Source organism: Puma concolor, chromosome A2 (genome assembly GCF_028749965.1).
Source record: "Puma concolor isolate L17-30 chromosome A2, mPumCon1.1.hap2, whole genome shotgun sequence".
Taxonomy (NCBI): domain Eukaryota; kingdom Metazoa; phylum Chordata; class Mammalia; order Carnivora; family Felidae; genus Puma; species Puma concolor.
In genome coordinates this window covers 171,625,240-171,643,092 of record NC_141668.1, presented here as the reverse complement: position 1 = coordinate 171,643,092, position 17,853 = coordinate 171,625,240, and the positions used below count along the sequence as shown (strand labels likewise).

The window sequence follows — 17,853 nt, the reverse complement described above, 5'->3', positions numbered from 1 at the left end:
ACGCACCTCGGTACCTCTTCAAGTCTACTGCTTATCTAAAAAAAGAATCTTGAATTATTTTGGTGCTGGGGGGTGGGGGTGGGGTCACCTTGCTGGCTCAGGTGGTGCCTTGACTCTTGGTAGGTTAGAGCCCCCCATCGGGCCCACTAGAAGTTACTTAAAAGTAAAATCTTAAAAGCAGGGCGCCTGGGTGGCTCAGTCAGTTAAGCATCTGACCCTTGATTTTGGCTTAGGCCCGGTCCCAAGGTTCGTATTGATTCGAGCCCTGTGTGGGGCTCTGAGGTGACAGCACGGAGCCTGCTTGGAATCCTCTGTCTTCTGTCTCTGTCCCTCCTCCACTGGCGCTCTCTCTCAAAACAAATAAACTTTACAAAAAACAAAAGTCACGTACCGTGTACGGGGTAAGAATCTGAACATCTGTTCAAGAAACTGCCCATCCCCCACCGTCCCGGGTCCCCCCATCCCCAATTCACAGTTCCCTGCCGGATGCGTGCCGTCCCCGTTCCAGGTTCTGCTCCCCCAGCCGGCCTGCCCTTGTGGGGGGGTTCTCCATCAGGCTCCGGGGGGGGGGGCACCTCCCCTCCCCCTCCATCAACCAGCCTCGCATGCCCTTTGCCCCTGCGGGTGCCCTCTCTTGAATAACGGAGTACCCCAGGACCTAGTGGTGGATTGGAAACCCAAGAGCAGGCTGGCCATGACTCTGGCGTCTCATGGGGTAGCCGTCAGATGGGCTGGGGACTCCGCTCCGGGTAGCTCGCTCTCCTCCCTTGCTCTCCTCGCTCACGGGGCAAGGACGTTCCAGGAAAATGAAACTTGAATAAGGCTCAGACTTCCGTTAATGCTATCTATGTTCACTTTGGTTCGCGAATTGCCGCAGGTGCTGAAGACAGGGGACTGGGTGTTGGGTACATGGGAATTCTGTGTTGGCGACTTTTCCGTGCCTAAAATTATTCCGAAATGCGGAGTTTATTTAAATTTAAAAAGAAATCCAGCTCCACAGGCTAGTGGGTAGTGGGAAGGAAATGGGAAGGGGCCTGGAGCTCCTCGTTGGAGCCAGACCTGCCGGCTGTGCCTGGCATTCGTGACCGGCCCCAGCGGGGGCTCCAGGACCCGGACGGACTTGTCCCGCCTGGAGGCCAGCCTGCTGCTCACCTGCGCTTACAGATGTGAGCCTGCGTCCCCAAGTGTAAAATCCAGCAGAAGGATCTTAAGAATTCAGTGACACGCAAGCGGCAAGTGTTTTTGCGAACTCTGTTTGGTGGGTTTTGACCGAATGGGCTGGAATCGTGGTCCAGGGGGTGGGGCAAGGGTTGTGAGGGTCCCGTTCTGGGTTCGGTCCCACCCACGCTGGCCCGGGGTGACCTTGGGGTGGTGGTGGTGGGCGGAAGCAGCTCCCCGCCCGCCAAGCAGAGGGGGCTTCCCTCTCTGCAGGGGCGTCAAAACGGCTGCCGAAACCCGGGATCGAACCAGGGACCTTTAGATCTTCAGTCTAACGCTCTCCCAGCTGAGCTATTTCGGCGGGGCGGCAGGGGCCGCTCTCACCCGGAGTCCTCCCCCGCGCCGCGCCGCACCCCGCCGCCCGCGCGCCGCCTCGGCCGGCGCCTTGCGTCCCGGCCGCGCGCGCCTCATAAAGCCTCGCGGGGCGGCGGGCGGCAGCGCCGTCTCTGTGGCGCAATCGGTTAGCGCGTTCGGCTGTTAACCGAAAGGTTGGTGGTTCGAGCCCACCCAGGGACGCACTTTTGGACTTTTGTTCCTGAGGTAAGGAGACGGCGAGCGACGCCCCTGCTTTTGCCGGGACGCTCCTCGCGCCCCCCCCCCCCCCCGCGTCAGCCCGTCCCGCGTGGGGTGTCTGGCGGCACGCGTCAGGAGGAAGTCCGCGCGGGCGGAACGTCCCAGGCCCGGCTCCTCGCTTCCGCGCCCCGGCCGAGCCGCTTTGGGAGACGGCCCTGGAGACCCGGAGCGCTAAGGCGGACGGACCGCAGGGGTTGTTTGAAGGCCGAGGCCAACATGGCGGCGCTGGCGGGTGAGTGCGTCGGGAGTCGCGGGGTCGCGGGGCTGCCCCTCCGGGTCCCGGGAGGGGAGCGGCGCGGGGACGGCGAGGAAACGGGCACGCGGTCCGGCCGGGCGGGGACCGGTGTCCAGCCCGCCCCGCTGCAGAGACCCCCGTCCCCGGATTAGGGATTGAACGCGCAGGACAGAAGTCACAGCGCGAAGGAAGGCGGTTGCGCGGAGACACCGTGGTCAGGACGCTGTTTCGAAACCCGGGTGGTGCGTCCGTGGTCCAAGGGCCGAGCGGCGAGATCTGGCGGCACCTGAGGGGGGAAGGGCGTTTACTGTGCTGTGAGCTTATCCGGAGCCCTCAGTCTCCAACTGAGGAAACCGAGGCACAGAGAGAGGCGGCCCGCCGGGGAGCTTGGTCTTCAGGCCCAGCCTCCGAAACCCCAGAGCCCTGGCCCGGGGCCCGGAGCCTCGCTGGTGTCTGCGGATTTGTTTACTCGTGCACACTTGTGGGGCACCAAGTCACGGGACCCCAGGGAAGCCGCATCTTGGGAGAGACAGGCACCGCACAACACATACACGGAGACGCCACAGGGTGACAGGATCTAGGGAGTCTGGGGGGCTGGTGTAGACCTGAAGCCTGCCCGTAGGAAGCGCTGGCCAAGTGCACGTGTGGGGCAGGGTGCTCCAGGCAGCGGAAGCTGCAGGTGCAAAGGCCCTGGGGCAGGAGGGACACTGACGCGCTTGAGGAAAGGGAGGATGGTCCTGGTGTGGTTTGGCTTTTCGTTCAGGGCTTGGGGTATCGAGCAGGGCCGTGACACCGTGTGGCTCATATTCTGAAAGACCTCTCTTCGCAAGGGTTTGTTAAGGGGAATTTAGATAGACCAAGGGTAGGAGGAAGGAAATGCCGGGGGGGGGGGGGGGGGACTTGTGGGGAAGCTCCCGGAGGCCGGACCCTGCGGGCCCATCTAGGTCCCGGGTTTACTGCCAGTGTTGCTGCCTGGGCTCATCGCCTCCACCACACGGTTCTCTCTGCAGCTCCCGGCCTTCTCCGCCAGATCCTTGCCCTGCGGTGAGTGTCTGTGTGTCCCTCCCCCACCTCAAGGCCCTGACCCGGAGGGTTCAGTGGGGCCAGGGGACGGGCAGGGGGTGGGTCAGAGCACCTCGGAGCTGGGACGGCCCTTCAGCAGCACCAGGCAGGGGGCCCAGCTGCCGAAGGTCACACAGTGAGTCGGGCGGCGCTGGGGCTGACGGTGTCCGGTGGCAGGTGGGGTTCAGGCCCCTTAGTGGGGACCGTCCACGTGGTGGCAGAGCCGCCACTCAGACCCGCACCTGCCTGCCCGGGTTCCCTCACAACTCGCTTGTTGCCTGTTGCGGGAAGGCGTCTGGCGCATCTGCTCAGATCGCAGCCTCGGGCAGGCCTCCTTAGGACGGGGAGGCAGGTGGCCACCGTGCCCTCTCGGTGGACGGAGCCCGGAAGTCAAACCTCCAGTGCCATGGGACCCGGGACGTGGCCAGTCTAAGGAGAGGCTCTTCCTAATGGAGGGAGGTGGGAGGCTTTGAGAAGCACACGGATTTGGGCTGAGTTTGCCCTGTTTGGATAAGGACTTTTTCCCGGGCATAAAATACACACTCGGTGTGAAGTAAAGGGGAGAATGAGAGAATTATAAAACGAAAACCACATACTTTGCAGCCCAGGGCTCGGCAGACGTTTTCCACGAAGGGCCAGGCTGTCTCTGTGGAGACCACTCAGCTCGGCCTTTGTGAAAAGGGCTGCAGAAAAGCAGGAATGGGTGGATGTGGTGGCCAGTCAATAAAACTTTATTTACAAAAACAGGCAGAGGGCCAGATTTGGCCCCGGGTGAAGTTTCCCCCTTAGTGTGGCCCCTGTGACAGCGTCGCGGGGCACCCCAGGCTCCTCTTCACGTGCACCCCCTCTCCCCGCAGCTCCGGTGTGGGCGTGGCTCTGCAGGGTCGAAGTGTCCATTCGAGCGCGGCCGGTGACAGCCCCAGCAGGTGAGGCCAGCCTTCCTGGGCACCTGCACACACCCGAAAGCCTCCCCTTGGCACGGCAGCTGCCCATGGTGACTCCAGTCCCTCCCTCCGCCCAGGAGGGTCATACGGCACGGTCCCCGCCCTCAGGGCGCGCCTGAGACTCCGGCTGCGCGTCCCCAGACCAGAAGGGCCCTTCATTTCCTTCCTTCGCTCAGCAGGCACGTCCTGCCCCCGGCCTGGCGGCCCGGATGCTGGGGGCCAGCTTGGTGCTGCCCTCTGAGAGGCTGCTCTGGGCTGCAGGCTGTCCGGATGCCCGCCTGGCTGACGTCCCCTCCCTCCCCTGCACTCTGTGTTCTGTGTCCAGCACCCAGCCCGCTGTGTCCAAGGCTGGAGCCGTGGTCCCCAAACCCACCGCGCTTCCCAGCAGCCGGGGCGAGTATGTGGTGGCCAAGCTGGACGACCTCATCAACTGGGCCCGCCGGGTGAGCCCCCGCCCCCTCCTCCGTCCCTCGGGCCCCCTGCCGCGTGTGCGTGCACACGTGCGCACCTGCCCCTGGCTGCTCCTGGCCCTGATGTCCTCTCGGTGCCCCTGCCCTGCTTCCTGGTCCCTCCCTTGGCCCCCAGAGAGGATGGCCTGCCTGCCGTCTGTAGTTTTTCTGTTTCTGTTCATTCTTCTTTTTTTTTTTTTTCAACGCTTATTTCTTTTTTGGGACAGAGAGAGACAGAGCATGAATGGGGGAGGGGCAGAGAGAGAGGGAGACACAGAATCGGAAACAGGCTCCAGGCTCTGAGCCATCAGCCCAGAGCCCGACGTGGGGCTCGAACTCACGGACCGCAAGATCGTGACCTGGCTAAAGTCGGACGCTTAACCGACTGCGCCACCCAGGCGCCCCCTTTTTTTTTTTTTTTTTTTTCTTTAAAGCTTATTTATTTTGAGAGAGGGAGAGGGAGACCGAGTGGAGGAGGGGCAGAGAGTGAGAACCCCAAGCAGGACCTGCCTTGTCAGCGCAGAGCCTGGCACGGGGCTTGAACTCACAAACTGAGATCATGACCTGAGCCGAAGGCGAGAGTTGGACTCTTGGCTGACTTAGCTGCCCGGGCGCCCCACCTTCCCTCTTTTCTCTTCTAATATAGGAGTGATTTTTGTAATTGGGAGCGTTGTGCAGGCCGAGAACAGGGGCTCCTTCCTGGGAAAAGCCTGAACACCCTCCCCCGCCCCCAGGACTGACCACAGAGCCGTGCGTGTTGGGTCCCCTCCCTCGAATCGTGCGCGTCTGCGCCGCCCACTGACCACCTGTTTCGCAGGACAGTAGCTCCTCTTGGTGTGCCGGGGGTGTCCAGGGGCCGGCCACCGTTAAGAGTCCCCCGCTGTTTCTGTCTGTGTGTAAGAGTGGGGCCACGGCGAACGTTCTGCCAGGGCCTGCAGCCACAGCACGGAGGTGCCCCGCGCGGCATTGCTCGTGGCGGTGGAACCCCGCGATGCTGTCAGGGTCGGCCTGCTGTGTGGCCTAAGCCCTGCCACCTGTATTAGCACGAAGCGGGCAGTGGGGGGCCACGTCCCGGTCCCCGACTGCGCAGACGGAGGAAGTGCTGCGCCCCCCGCCCCGGGGTGGCTCACTTCACCTTCCTGGAGGGCACACTGGGCCAGTGACCGGCACCGGAGGTCACGTGGTGGAGGGCAGGGGGGCGGCGTGGCTGGCGTGCCGTGAACACGGTGCGCCGTCCCCCGTGCCCTTCCCGGGCTGACCGCCCTGGCCCCCGGCAGAGTTCCCTGTGGCCCATGACCTTCGGCCTGGCCTGCTGCGCCGTGGAGATGATGCACATGGCCGCGCCCCGCTATGACATGGACCGCTTCGGCGTGGTCTTCCGCGCCAGCCCGCGCCAGGCGGACGTCATGATCGTGGCCGGCACGCTCACCAACAAGATGGCACCGGCCCTGCGCAAGGTAGGCCTGGCCCCGCGGCCCGCCCCCCGCCCCGGCCCGAGCCGCGCCCAGACCCCGCCGTCTCTTCCAGGTCTATGACCAGATGCCGGAGCCTCGCTACGTCGTGTCCATGGGCAGGTGAGTGCCGGGCGGGCCCGCCACAGACACGCCCGTGATGTGCCAGCGTGTTTCCCGCCGGTCTGTGCCCGCTACCCTGCCGTCGCGGTCCCGGAGCCCCGGGTCTGCGTCCGCGGCCCGCCCCAGAACGTCCCTCCCGTCCGCGCAGTCGCTCCCGTTCTGTCTGTGCCTGCCTTGGCCTGCCCTGTGCGTGCTCCGTCTCCTCGCCTCTCCGCGTGCCGCCCACTGACCACCCTCCCTGCGTCGTCAGGCGGTCGCGTCACTCAGCTCTTGTGTCGAGCCGCCTTAAGTTCATCCTGTTCCCGTGCGCGGGTCCGTGATTTTCTCTAATCCCAGAACATTCGATCGGCCCGGAAGGAAACCCTGTCCCCCTCCCCGGCCCCCGGCCCCCACGAGTCCCTCTCCTGTCCCCGGATGAGCCCGTTCTGGACGTTTCACACACGCGGACTCACACCCCGTGTGGCCTCTCGTGTCTGGTTCCCTCCCTGAGCATCGTGTGCTCGGGGTCCGCCCATTTGCTTCTGCTCTGCCTGATCCCGCAGAAGGCGTCAGGTGGCCATTCTGTTTCCTGTGCCTCCACCCCGCACTCCTGCCCGCTCCTGACGCCTGTGTGCCCTGGAAGGCCGCCGTGATTGGGGGGGCGTGTAGGGAGGGCAGGCCGGGGTGGCCAGCGTGGCCCACACGTGCCCCCCCTGCAGCTGTGCCAACGGAGGCGGCTACTACCATTACTCGTACTCCGTCGTGAGGGGCTGTGACCGCATCGTGCCCGTGGACATCTACGTCCCAGGTAGGCCCGCGCGGCCCCCGCGGCAGAGCCCTGCCCACACCCTCCCGCTCCACGGGGCACCTGCACTCCAGAGACAGTGGGCTCCCCCCATCAAAAGGAGGGTCAGATTTCGGTCCAGGCAGAAGGGTGAATCCCCGGCCTCCCCCTCCCCTGCCCCTCGAAGGTCTCCGCACCCGAAGAGTCTTGGCTTGTATCCAGATGTTGGAGCAGCCTGCTGCCGAAGCCTGGCCTGAGCCGGCGGGGGAGGGGGGCTGCAGGCACCTGCCAGCTTTAAACTACGTTTCGTGTACAAAACCAGAAAAAAAACAGCCAAAAATAAGGGAACCGTGTGCACGGTTCTCATTCTCGCCAAGGAGAGCGAGACTCCCCTGGGCCCAGATTGCCGGGGTGGCCAGATTCAGGAAATAAAAATCCAGGGCAACCCCCCCCCCCCCCCGTGATATTTGTCGGGAAACGAGTAATAGTTTTCTTGGCGTAAGTAAATACATCTCCTACGACGCGCGTGGTACACGGACACTGGAGAAGCACTGACTGTTTGTCTCAAGTGCACAGTAACTGGCGTCCTGTGTGTTACCCGGCCACCCTTGGGCCCCAGGCATCCGCCCCGCCAGTGGCTGGAGGTCGGGTCGGTGCGTAGCCTGCGGACGGGCTCTCAGTGCCGGCGCCGAACACCCGACCCGAGTGTCCGCGGAGCAGGGGTGCTCAAGGCCGCCATTCCACGTCCCCCGAGAAGCCGAAGTCCCGCCTGGCATCTCATGAGGCAGAGGAAGGGGTTTTGACGTTGGGAGTCGAGTTCACCGTGACATGGTGTCGATTCCTTTCACATTCTGCGGATCTCCACGCCGGGCCCCGGGCAGCCCCCAGGCCGGGGGGATGGAGCCGGTCTGGTAGGGAGGGCACGTAGGACCCCCCTGCGGGCCAGGGGCCAGGCCCCCCGGTCAGTTCCCCTGCTGGGGACAGGGACTGTAGGGGAGCATTTCTCCAGGGCTGCCCATCGGTCTGTGGACCATATGGGCCTCCCTGCCCGCCCCCAGCCGCTCTGCCCCCTCCACTCCCCCCGCCCACTCTTTGAAGGGCCCGCCGCCAGGCGAGTGTGACCCAGGGTCAGGAGGCAGGCCACACGTGTCCCGCCAGGGGCCTCTGAGCCGGGTTGTGGCAATAGCGGGCGGGGCGGCCTGGCCCAGGAGGGGTGGCCTCGGCCTCCCCACTGCCCGGGGCTTGGAGGCCAGGGTCAGGATCCGGGCACCGCCCATCTTGCTGGCTCCTGCCCCGTGATGGGCCAGACCCGCCGCCCAGGCGGTAGCGACGAAAGCGGGTACTGGAGCGGGGGCCCCGCCTCACCCTTCGCCTGGACCCGGCTCTGCAGCCCTCGGCGAGGCCCTTTCCCTTGCATCCTGGCTCAGGCACCCTCTGCCGAGCGGCGGCAGAAAACGAGGGTCGGCGGCCCCGGCAGGGAGGATGGGCGCGGGGTCTACGATGCAGTCGCTGGTCCGGGATAGCCTAGGGCCAAGGGGCCCCCCTCCCTGCCACAGGGAAACTGAGGCACCCCCCCCCCCCCCCCCGCAGGCTGCCCGCCCACGGCTGAGGCCCTGCTCTACGGCATCCTGCAGCTGCAGAAGAAGATCAAGCGGGAGAAGAGGCTCCGCATCTGGTACCGCAGGTAGTGCCGGCCCCTGCGGCGGCCCTGAGGATGGCCAATAAACCTGCTACACCCGCCTCGCCGCCACCCTCTCCGCGTGCCACGTGTGGGCGGTGGGGCCTCAGGGAGGTGTGGGAGCTGCCCGCGCGTGGCCTCCCCGAGACCGACGACGGAGGGGAGCGGACGGGCCCGAGAGCCCGTGGAGGGGTGCAGAGGAGGGCAGCGGGTGACCACGTGGGCGCCAGAGGGTGGGAGAGTCGGGGCGCGGCCAGCCTCGGGAGGCACGTCTTGGGCTGTGGTGTGGGTCCTCGCCAGCAAGGCTGGGCTTCCAGGGTTTGCTTTCCTTCAAGGCCCCGCCTGACGGTGGGACCAGAGACGCGGTGGCCCTGATGCGGCTCCGCACCCCGTCTGTACCCCCGCTGCTGACTGGAGGCAGGGGCTCACGAGCTCTGACGGCTACTCCGGTCTGCCGGCCTGGGCGCCGGGAGGGTCACGTGCTGGCCCAGAGACACGGGGGCTCCCCGGAAATCCATTTAACACATGCCGCTCTTGGTTTTGGGGGGCAGAAGAAAACAAAAGTGCGGGTGCGGCGCACCGTGCTGGGCAAGCCCGGTGTTAGTGTTTATTTTGCCCTCGGTGCCCCTGAGAGGACGGTGGCGGTATCCCCTTGCAGGGAAGGTCAGGGAAGCCGGCCCTGCGTCCCACTGCGGGTGTGGGCCGGGACTTGAACCCAGGGCCACGAGAGCCCAGAGCCCGCACTCCCGGCTGTGAAGGCACCGAGTGGGGCACGGGGATGGGACTGCAGCCCCCCTGTGGTCAAGCCGGAGGCCCAGGCGGGCTCAGTGCTTGGCGACCAGGGGCGTGATCATCCGAGGGAAGGCGTAATAGCGGCACTCGGCCGGTGGGACCAGCTCCATCACCTCCGTGTGGATGTTCTCCCGCCTGAAGCCCGCTTCCAACAGGGCTGGCACCTGTGTCTCCTGGCGGCGGGAGAGACGGGCCAGGTCACTGCAAGCCACCAGGCCACACGAGACCCCCAAGGCGCCCACTCTTCCTGGCACAGCGTTTGTAATTGCCAAGGCCCCCTGGGAGGGAGCCCCAGTCTGGGGGGGGGGGCATCTCCAGGGGTCTCGACTCGGGCAGCAGTTTCCTGCTGTCATGGGGTGCCAGCCGCTGCCTACTGCACATCCTCTCAGGCAGCAGGGAGAACGTGAGCCGAGGCCGGAGACAGCGTGGCTAAACCAATAAAGACACGCTGGGTGGAGGAGGGCAGAAGGAGGGGGATGCCTGGGTGGGGAGGCTGGGCTATATCCCTGTATCCTGAGGGCACTGGGGAGCCAGGAAGGTGTTATAGCTGGGGAGAGTCTTGACACACTTCTTCCTGGAGCTCACCTTCCACCCAAGAGATCAGCCCTTGAGGTCAAGAACCACCCCCTAGGTCACAAGCTACTCCAGCTGCTGCCTGGCTCGGGGGGTGGGGCAGAGACCCACGGGGAGCTCCCAGGCTGCCGCACCTGGAACATGGTGGTGATGTCCGAGTACTTGGACTTCATCAGCTCCCCCCACGACGTGAGGTTGCAGTAGGTGAGAATGCCCCCGGGCTTCAGCAGGCGAAAGGCATGGTCCTGGGCAGGGGACAGTGATCAGGAGGGATCACCCAGGGCGGCCTCCTGCATCCCAGCAGTCCAGAGAGACCGGAAGGAGTGTCCTGTGTGCGAATGGCAGGCCTCCCCTCCCCCGCTCAGCCCTGGGGGGTGACCATCCCACCCAGCGGGTCCTACCTTGATGAAGGCGAACTGGTGGGTATGCCAGGTCTCCTCGGACAGGGGGTAGGTGTCATACAGGATACCTGCATAGGAAGTCACAGGCTACGTGGTCAGGGCCGGGTGCAGCCTCACCAGCAGCGTCTGCACAGGGAGACTAGACCCCAGAGGCTTCACCCAGCACTCTGTGCTGCCTCCTCTGGGAACGGGGTCCTGCTCAGTTGTCCACACACCTGCCGAGTGCCAGGCCCTGGCTCTCGGATCTGTACCCCCAAGTGAAAACATTGCAGCGTGTGTTCCTTAGAGGGTCCCTCTGCAGGCCAAGGAAGGAAGGGGCTAGTGGTGGAAAATGAGGCAGGGGCTCCCCCCCACCCAGCCCTCAAGCCCGCTCACCATCAAAGTGGCCGTCTGGCAGGGTAGGGGCCACCTCCTCCCACAGGCCTTTCAAGGGAACCACCTTGGGGCGGGGGAGAAACAGAAAACAGATCGGGAGTCACAGGGGTCCAGGATCTTCCCACCTGCTGCAAGGGAGAGGGCTGAGGAGCTTCCAAGGGAGAAGACCACTTCCTCCATTTTTGCACTGCCTGGGCCCCCAGCCCCTCCCAGGAAAGGGCCTCGACGCCACAGGGTAGTGCTGAGGGGGGACGTGCAGGCAGAGGCGGGCACCTTGTGTGGCTGCCGCTGGGCCCAGTCCTGGAGGCGCTGGAAGACGCCATCATTGCACTCGATGATCCAGTGTTCGTCGATGGGGGCCTCTTGTACCCTGGAAGCTGCGATCGCCATGCCAAAGCCCACCTCCAGGACCCGGCCCCCTGGGCAAAGATCCCAGCATCACACGCCGGGCTGGGGCTGGGGGAGCTGCCTGGAGGAGGGGGCCCGAGGGCAGGGTCTTTGCAGAGAGAAACGTTTGCCACAAGGACAGGAGAGCACAAGTGGGGCAGAGGCGGAGGGTGACACAGAACACACTAGCCCTGAGAGGGAACAGCGTGGGCTCTGGCCAGGGGCCAGAGAGGGTGGCAAGCCAGGGAGGCGTGGGCAGCGGATTTTAGGCCCAGCCCCAGTGGGGAGGTCAGATCCTGGACTTTGATCCCTGGTGGTGCTTATCTCTTAATTCGGTTACTTTTCTCTGGCCTCCCCCCTCCTGCTCCCTGCAATGAAGTTTCTGCAGGAGAAGGGGGGTGAGTTTGAGGCCCGCAACAGTTGGGGAGGAGGTGGTCCCCATTGGACAAGAGACGGGTGATAGAAACATCCCAACCACGCAGGGACACTGCTTGTGCAAAGGCCTGGAGGACCCATGCCTGGCCCCTGGGGACCTGGGGAGCCCTCGGCACCCCTCAGGCTCTGAACGAGGCACAGGGCCACCGGGACAGCTGTTTGGCAGCCTCAGCTCTCCCAGAGCTATTCGTAGCCGGGGCGGGGCTTCTGGGAACTCCTGGGCAGCGCTCCCCCACCCCCCTCGCTTGGCCGCCACCGCGTCCCCGACCTCACGGGGGGATAGCCCACCGCGTCCCCGACTTCACGGGAAGACAGCGGCTGAGCTCCGCCCGAGGTCGTCATGGTGGGGCCCACTCCCTCGACCCAGACCCTTCCCCATCTGGAAGTTTCTGGTACTTAGGAGGCGCCTTCTGCGTGCAAGCCCGTGCCTGCAGCACCCCCTTTACTTCCCCGTCGCTCCCCGCTAGCCTCATTTTACGGGCGGGAAAACCAGAGACACGGAGAGGCTCCAATGCACATCGGCTGGAGAACCGGCTGGACCCCAGATCTGAGCGTCCTGCGGCCTCGGGTTACAAGTGGGTGCCCGGCTACCTTTGGAGGAGGCGGCGGCCGCCAGCGCGTGCATGTAGGGGGTCTCCCAGCGCTCCATCACCGGCTTGCCCAGGATCTGCAGGTGCATGTCCGCCGCGTCGTAGGCCGCGGGCGCCATCTGCCACGCGGGGCTGCAGTTCTCGCCGGGGGCGAAGATGGGGGGCGCGGCGGGGACGCTCATGCTGCGGCGGGGACGAGCTACCGGACTGCGCTCGCGACGCGTGGGCCTGATCCCTGCGAGGCCTTCTGGGGCGGGGGCGGGGCGGGGCCGCGGGCCAGAGGGGGCGGGGCGGCCCGCAGGCCGGAGGGGCGGGGCCGGGACAGGTGGGCGGAGCCGGGAGCGGATTGCACGGAGGTCTGATGGGCCTCTAGCGGCCACTGGGCCAAAAGCGCCCTGTGTATCCTGTGTAAACAGATGGCACTGGCTAATAGTTACCCAGTTTTGTTTTCTTTTTTATTTGAGAGGCAGGGAGAGAGAGCGAGTGAGGTAGAGAGGCAGAGGGAGGGAGAGAGGCTCGTGCCGCGGGATCCCACGACTCATAACCTGACCCAAAAAAGAGTCTGACGCTCAGCTGACTGAGCCGCCCAGGTGCCCCTAAATGTCACCCAGCTTAAGGGATGCCCTGGGATGGCCTGCCTGAGGCAGGAGAAAGCAGGTTACTATTTGCTAGCTATTGCTGTGTAACCAATTACCCCAAACGTAGCCACTTCAAGCAACACGGGTTTATTATCTCCGTTTCTGTGGGTCAGGACTCCAGGTGCTGCTCAGCGGGTCCTCTGTTTCACGACCTCTCACAATGCCGCAGGCAAGGTGCCAGCCACTTCCAGGGTCTCCTCTGAAGGCTCATGCAGGGAAGGATCCACTTCCAAGCTCATTGACTGGCTGTTGGTCTCAGCCGGTTCCTTTGGGGCTGTTGGTAGGAGGGCCTCAGTCCCTGGCCACATGAGCCTCCCCAACCAGACAGCATGCTTCATTAGAACCAACGAGAGAATCTGCAATGTCAGAATTGTTTGGAATCTAATCACAGAAGCCGTATCTCTTCACCCGGACATACTGTATTGGTTAGAAGTCAGGCACACAAGGGTAGGGATCACACGAGGCCACGAATGCTAAGAAGTAGGGATCACGGGGAGATTCTCCGAGGCTGCTGCCTACACAGACCCTAAGTGACAGCAATGAGAGGCAGTCTGCTTGGAGCCTCCCCTGTGGCTTCAGTGTCCCCAGAGAGGAGGGACCTCCCAGGGGTCACCGAGATGCAACCTGAGCTCCATCCCCAAAAGCGGCCATGGGCCCAGTACGGTCTGCCTGGCAACTTAGCCAAGTGCTTTCTGTTCCAAGTTCACCTTCCTCTCCTCCCAAATGGGGTGGCCATGCTTGTTCCCTCTCATGTGGGTGAGTGAATGACACATGGTCATTCCTTGTGTCCGCTCTTCGTGGGAGACCCTAGGGTGTGCTGTTTTCATCTGCATCTCACAGCCTGCAGACCTGGGATCAGAGAGGGAAAGCGACGTCCTCGAGGCCGTACAGTGAATCAGTGGCAGAGACGACAGGAGGAGGGATGCGTCTGACTCCAGACCACAGTCTTAAAAGATTACACATATGAAGTATATGTATTTCTGACTAGAAAAGTAACATGTTTGATCAAATCCTTCAAATGTTACACAGTCGGGGGGCACCTGGGTGGTTCAGTCGGTTAAGCATCCAACTTCAGCTCGGGTCATTTTCTCATGGTTCATAGGTTCAAACCCCACATCGGGCTCTGCTGTGCTGACAGCTTGGAGCCCGTAGCCTGCTTCAGCTTTTGTGTCTCCCCCTCTCTCTGCCCCTCCCCCACTTGCACTCTGTCTCTGTCTCTCTCAAAAATAAATAAACATGTAAAAAAAAATGTTACAGAGTTGGCATCAGCCTGTAGGTTGCATCCCCCTACTGTTGTTTCGGTACAATTTAGAATGGTTTTTATGTTTTTAAATGGCTGGAAAAAAATCAAAAGAAGACTATTTTACAGCACATGATAATCATACGACGTTCACATTTAAATTTACGTGTGGGTAAATACTTTTATTGGCACATAGCCGTCTCCACTTATTAGAATTAGGACTCGGGAGTTTTCTGGCTATAACAGTACAGGTGAGTCATCGCCATGAAGATCTTACAGCCAACAAAACCAAAATATTTCCTATTTAGCTCTGTACAGAAAAAGTCTACCAGCCCCATTATAGAGTAATGGGTCGTGGGAAGCGAAATTCATTCGTCAAACACACATGGAGTACCTTGCTTCGGTGGTCCCATCCTGCCCCTCCTGGAGCTCACAGCCTGTTGTGGGGGATGAACAAGAATAAGGGATAAGTGGGGCAACTGGCTGGCTCGGTCGGTGGGACATGCAACTCTTGATGTCAGGGTCCTGAGTTTGAGCCCCAAATTGGGCATGGAACCTACTTAAAAAAATAAATAAATAAAAAGTTAAAGTAAAAAATAAGCAATATGTGAATGAGATTACTACAAGCCACGTGGCAGCTGTGACAGGACTCTCCCCGTGATTCCTGGCCCATGCCTAGCTGCTTTACCAGGCAATGTCCCTGTCACCGTATTTTTGTGTGTGTGTATAGTATTATATACAAAATTATACTTTTTAAGTGAAAAGGGACCAGGGGCGCCTGGGTGGATAAGTTGGTTGGGCAAACAACTGCAGCTCAGGTCATGATTTCGCAGTTGGAGCCCCGCGTCGGGCTCTATGCGACAGCTCGGAGCCTGGAGCCTGCTTCGGATTCTGTGTCTCCCTCTCTTTCTGCCCCTGCCCCGCTCGTGCTCTCTCTCTCTCAAAAATAAATAAGCATTGGGGCGCCTGGGTGGCTCAGTCGGTTGAGCGACTTCAGCTCAGGTCATGATCTCGCAGTCCGTGAGTTCGAGCCCCGCATTGGGCTCTGTGCTGACAGCTCAGAGCCTGGAGCCTGTTTCAGATTCTGTGTCTCCCTCTCTCTGACCCTCCCCCGTTCATGCTCTGTCTCCTTCTGTCTCAAAAATAAATAAAGGTTAAAAAAAATTTATAAAAATAAATAAATAAGCATTAAAAAAAGGGGGGGAATCGGACAGATATTTGTATATCCATGTTCACTGCGGCACTGTTCACAATAGCTAAGAGGTGGAGACAACCCAAACGTCCCTCAGTGGATGAAGGATATACACAATGTGGTCTGTCCACACTGGAATATGATTCAGCCCTTAAAAAGGAAGGAGGCGTGCCTCGTTGGCTCAGATTGAGGAGCGTGTGACTCTTGAACTCAGGGTCATGAGTTCAAGCCCTACATTGGGTGTAGAGATTACTTAAATAAATAAAACTTTTTTTATGGAGTGCCTGGGTGGCTCCATCAGTTAAGCATCCGACTGTGGCTCAGGTCGTGATCTCACGATTTGTGAGCTGAAGCCCCATGTCGCGCTCTGCGCTGACAGTTCAGAGCCTGGAGTCTGCTTAGGGATTCTGTGTCTCCCTCTCTCTCTGCCCCTCCCCCGCTCATGCTCTGTCTCCGTCTCTCAAAAATAAATAAAAATTAAAATAAATAAAACTAAAAAAAATTTTTTTTTAATATTTGCTTATTTTTGAAAGAGACAGAGACAATGCAAGTGGGTTGGGGCAGAGAGAGAGAGAGAGAGAGAAGCACAAAATCCAAAGTAGGCTCCAGGCTCCGAGCTGTCAGCACAGAGCCCGATGTGGGGCTCGAACTCACAAGCTGTGAGATCATGACCTGAGCCGAAGTCAGACGCTCAATCGACTGAGCCACCCAGGTGCCCCTGAATAAAACTTTTTTAAACAAAATAAAATAAAATAAAATAAAATAAAATGGAAGGACATCCTGCCGCCTGCCACCACATGGACGGACCCAGAGGACACTGTGCGCAGTGACAGAAGCCAGACACAGAAGGACACGTCCTACATGACCCCACACAGAGACAGAGAGTAGATGGGGGGGAGTCAGGGCTGGGGAGCCCATGTTTCATGGGGACAGTCTCAGTTTGGGGACATGGGAAGTTCTGGAGACGGATGGTGGGGGCAGCTGCATGACAGAGTGTGCTTGGTGCCACTGAGCTGTGCACTTTAGAAATAGTGACAATGCTAGAGGCACCTGGGTGGCTCAATTAAATGTCTGACTTCAGTTCAGGTCATGATCTCGTGGTTGGTGAGTTCGAACCCTACATGGGGCTCTGTGCTGACAGCTTGGACCCTACAGCCTGCTTCCGATTCTGTCTCTCTCTCTGCCCCTTCCCCGCTGGCACTCTGTCTCTCTCTCTCTCTCAAAAATAAACGTAAAAAAAAAAAACAAAAAAAAAAAACAAATAGTGACAATGCTAAATTTTATGTTATGTGTACTTTACAATAAAAAAGGGACCCAAACCATATTTTGTGTCTTCAATATGCACATATTCATAGGAGTAAATTCAGAAGTGTCCACATACCCATTTTTGTCACAGCATTTGCTATGGGGGGGAGGGAGGAAATGAGTCAGAAAGGAGGGAAAAATCCAGCTGGCTAGTTCAGTTTAAAAAGATATGAAGCGGGGCGCCTGGGTGGCGCAGTCGGTTAAGCGTCCGACTTCAGCCAGGTCACGATCTCGCGCTCCGTGAGTTCGAGCCCCGCGTCGGGCCCTGGGCTGATGGCTCAGAGCCTGGAGCCTGTTTCCGATTCTGTGTCTCCCTCTCTCTCTGCCCCTCCCCCGTTCATGCTCTGTCTCTCTCTGTCCCAAAAATAAATAAACGTTGAAAAAAAAAATTTTAATAAAAAGATATGAAGCAAACGTAACACTAACATATATTTGTTCCAGTGGCAGATAACATGGGTCTTAGTTATTTTATTCCTGGTTGGTGTCTGTACTTTTAATGTTTTTGTTGTAGTTTTTAATTAGGGTCCAAACCTAATGTGGGGCTTGAACTCTCAAACCTGAGTTCAAGGGTCCCATGTTCTACCAACCGAGCCAGTTGGGCACCCCGGTGTCTGTATTTTTAAAAATATATTATTTTCAAAAGTTTGTGTCTGGCTTCCTTCATTTAACCACTTGCTGTGTATTTCATTCATGCCCTTCATGGTTTATTTATCCAGATACCAGTAGATGGACATGTGGGTTTTTTTTTTTTTCCCTCCAAGTTTTCTGATTTTATTTTTTTTTTAATTTTTTTTCAACGTTTATTTATTTTTGGGACAGAGAGAGACAGAGCATGAACGGGCGAGGGGCAGAGAGAGAGGGAGACACAGAATCGGAAACAGGCTCCAGGCTCTGAGCCATCAGCCTAGAGCCCGACGCGGGGCTCGAACTCACGGACCGCGAGATCGTGACCTGGCTGAAGTCGGACGCTTAACCGACTGCGCCACCCAGGCGCCCCTGAGTTTTCTGATTTTAATAGCGGACTGTTAGCTTCCTGGGACATCTCTGTGCACACAGTGGGGCCAGCATTTGGGGGATACATTCCTCAAAGTGGGGTTGTGGAGCTGGCCCCATTGGAAGGACAATGCCACCCTGCCTCTCATGTTTGCTTCCCCGTCACCTGTCCCCAGTGCACTCATGTCCACATGTCTTGGATATGTCCGTCCAGCTTCCCAGGGACCCCACAATGGGCTACCGGTCCCTGCCAAGTGCTACTGATTTCTTTCGACCTGCAAAAAAGCAAAGCAAAGCAAAACAAAAACCGCGCACGAGGACGAGGACGGTTCCCAGGTGGGGGACACAACGCCTGCCTGATGCTACCTGGGACTACGCACTCATTTCTCGCCTGCTGGCCTCCCTCTCCCTTCTGCAAATGGGGACTGAGCTACTC

General features: G+C 60.2%; 2 protein-coding genes and 2 non-coding genes across 4 annotated transcripts; 2 read left to right on the top strand and 2 right to left on the bottom strand.

Annotated features, from left to right (window-relative positions):
• Window positions 1-1,446: 1,446 nt before the first annotated feature.
• Window positions 1,447-1,519, bottom strand: TRNAF-GAA (transfer RNA phenylalanine (anticodon GAA)). Its single transcript has one exon. It is a non-coding gene; the product is annotated as a tRNA-Phe (tRNA).
• A 141-nt stretch (window positions 1,520-1,660) lies between these two features.
• TRNAN-GUU (transfer RNA asparagine (anticodon GUU)) lies at window positions 1,661-1,734 on the top strand. Its single transcript has one exon. It is a non-coding gene; the product is annotated as a tRNA-Asn (tRNA).
• A 170-nt stretch (window positions 1,735-1,904) lies between these two features.
• NDUFS7 (NADH:ubiquinone oxidoreductase core subunit S7) lies at window positions 1,905-8,556 on the top strand. Its single transcript, XM_086699704.1, has 8 exons — window positions 1,905-2,023; window positions 3,037-3,070; window positions 3,946-4,014; window positions 4,358-4,475; window positions 5,759-5,938; window positions 6,009-6,055; window positions 6,754-6,842; window positions 8,409-8,556. The coding sequence occupies exons 1-8, from the start codon at window positions 2,008-2,010 to the stop codon at window positions 8,504-8,506; spliced, it is 651 nt and encodes a 216-aa protein (XP_086555830.1). The 5' UTR covers window positions 1,905-2,007; the 3' UTR covers window positions 8,507-8,556.
• Window positions 8,557-9,066: 510 nt separating this feature from the next.
• GAMT (guanidinoacetate N-methyltransferase) lies at window positions 9,067-12,305 on the bottom strand. Its single transcript, XM_086699703.1, has 6 exons — window positions 12,051-12,305; window positions 10,911-11,056; window positions 10,638-10,701; window positions 10,263-10,330; window positions 9,996-10,106; window positions 9,067-9,461 (listed from the first exon to the last, which is right to left on the bottom strand). The coding sequence occupies exons 1-6, from the start codon at window positions 12,229-12,231 to the stop codon at window positions 9,321-9,323; spliced, it is 711 nt and encodes a 236-aa protein (XP_086555829.1). The 5' UTR covers window positions 12,232-12,305; the 3' UTR covers window positions 9,067-9,320.
• Between the last annotated feature and the right edge of the window lie 5,548 nt (window positions 12,306-17,853).

Coding starts and splice junctions, on each gene's coding strand:
- NDUFS7 (XM_086699704.1), top strand. Junction 3,071..3,945: donor CGCCAGATCCTTGCCCTGCG/GTGAGTGTCTGT, acceptor CTCTCCCCGCAG/CTCCGGTGTGGGCGTGGCTC. Junction 6,843..8,408: donor CGTGGACATCTACGTCCCAG/GTAGGCCCGCGC, acceptor CCCCCCCCGCAG/GCTGCCCGCCCACGGCTGAG.
- GAMT (XM_086699703.1), bottom strand. CDS start 12,231: ATGAGCGTCCCCGCCGCGCCCCCCATCTTCGCCCCCGGCGAGAACTGC. Junction 11,057..12,050: donor GGCCGCCGCCTCCTCCAAAG/GTAGCCGGGCAC, acceptor ATCTTTGCCCAG/GGGGCCGGGTCCTGGAGGTG. Junction 10,107..10,262: donor ACCAGTTCGCCTTCATCAAG/GTAGGACCCGCT, acceptor TCCCCTGCCCAG/GACCATGCCTTTCGCCTGCT.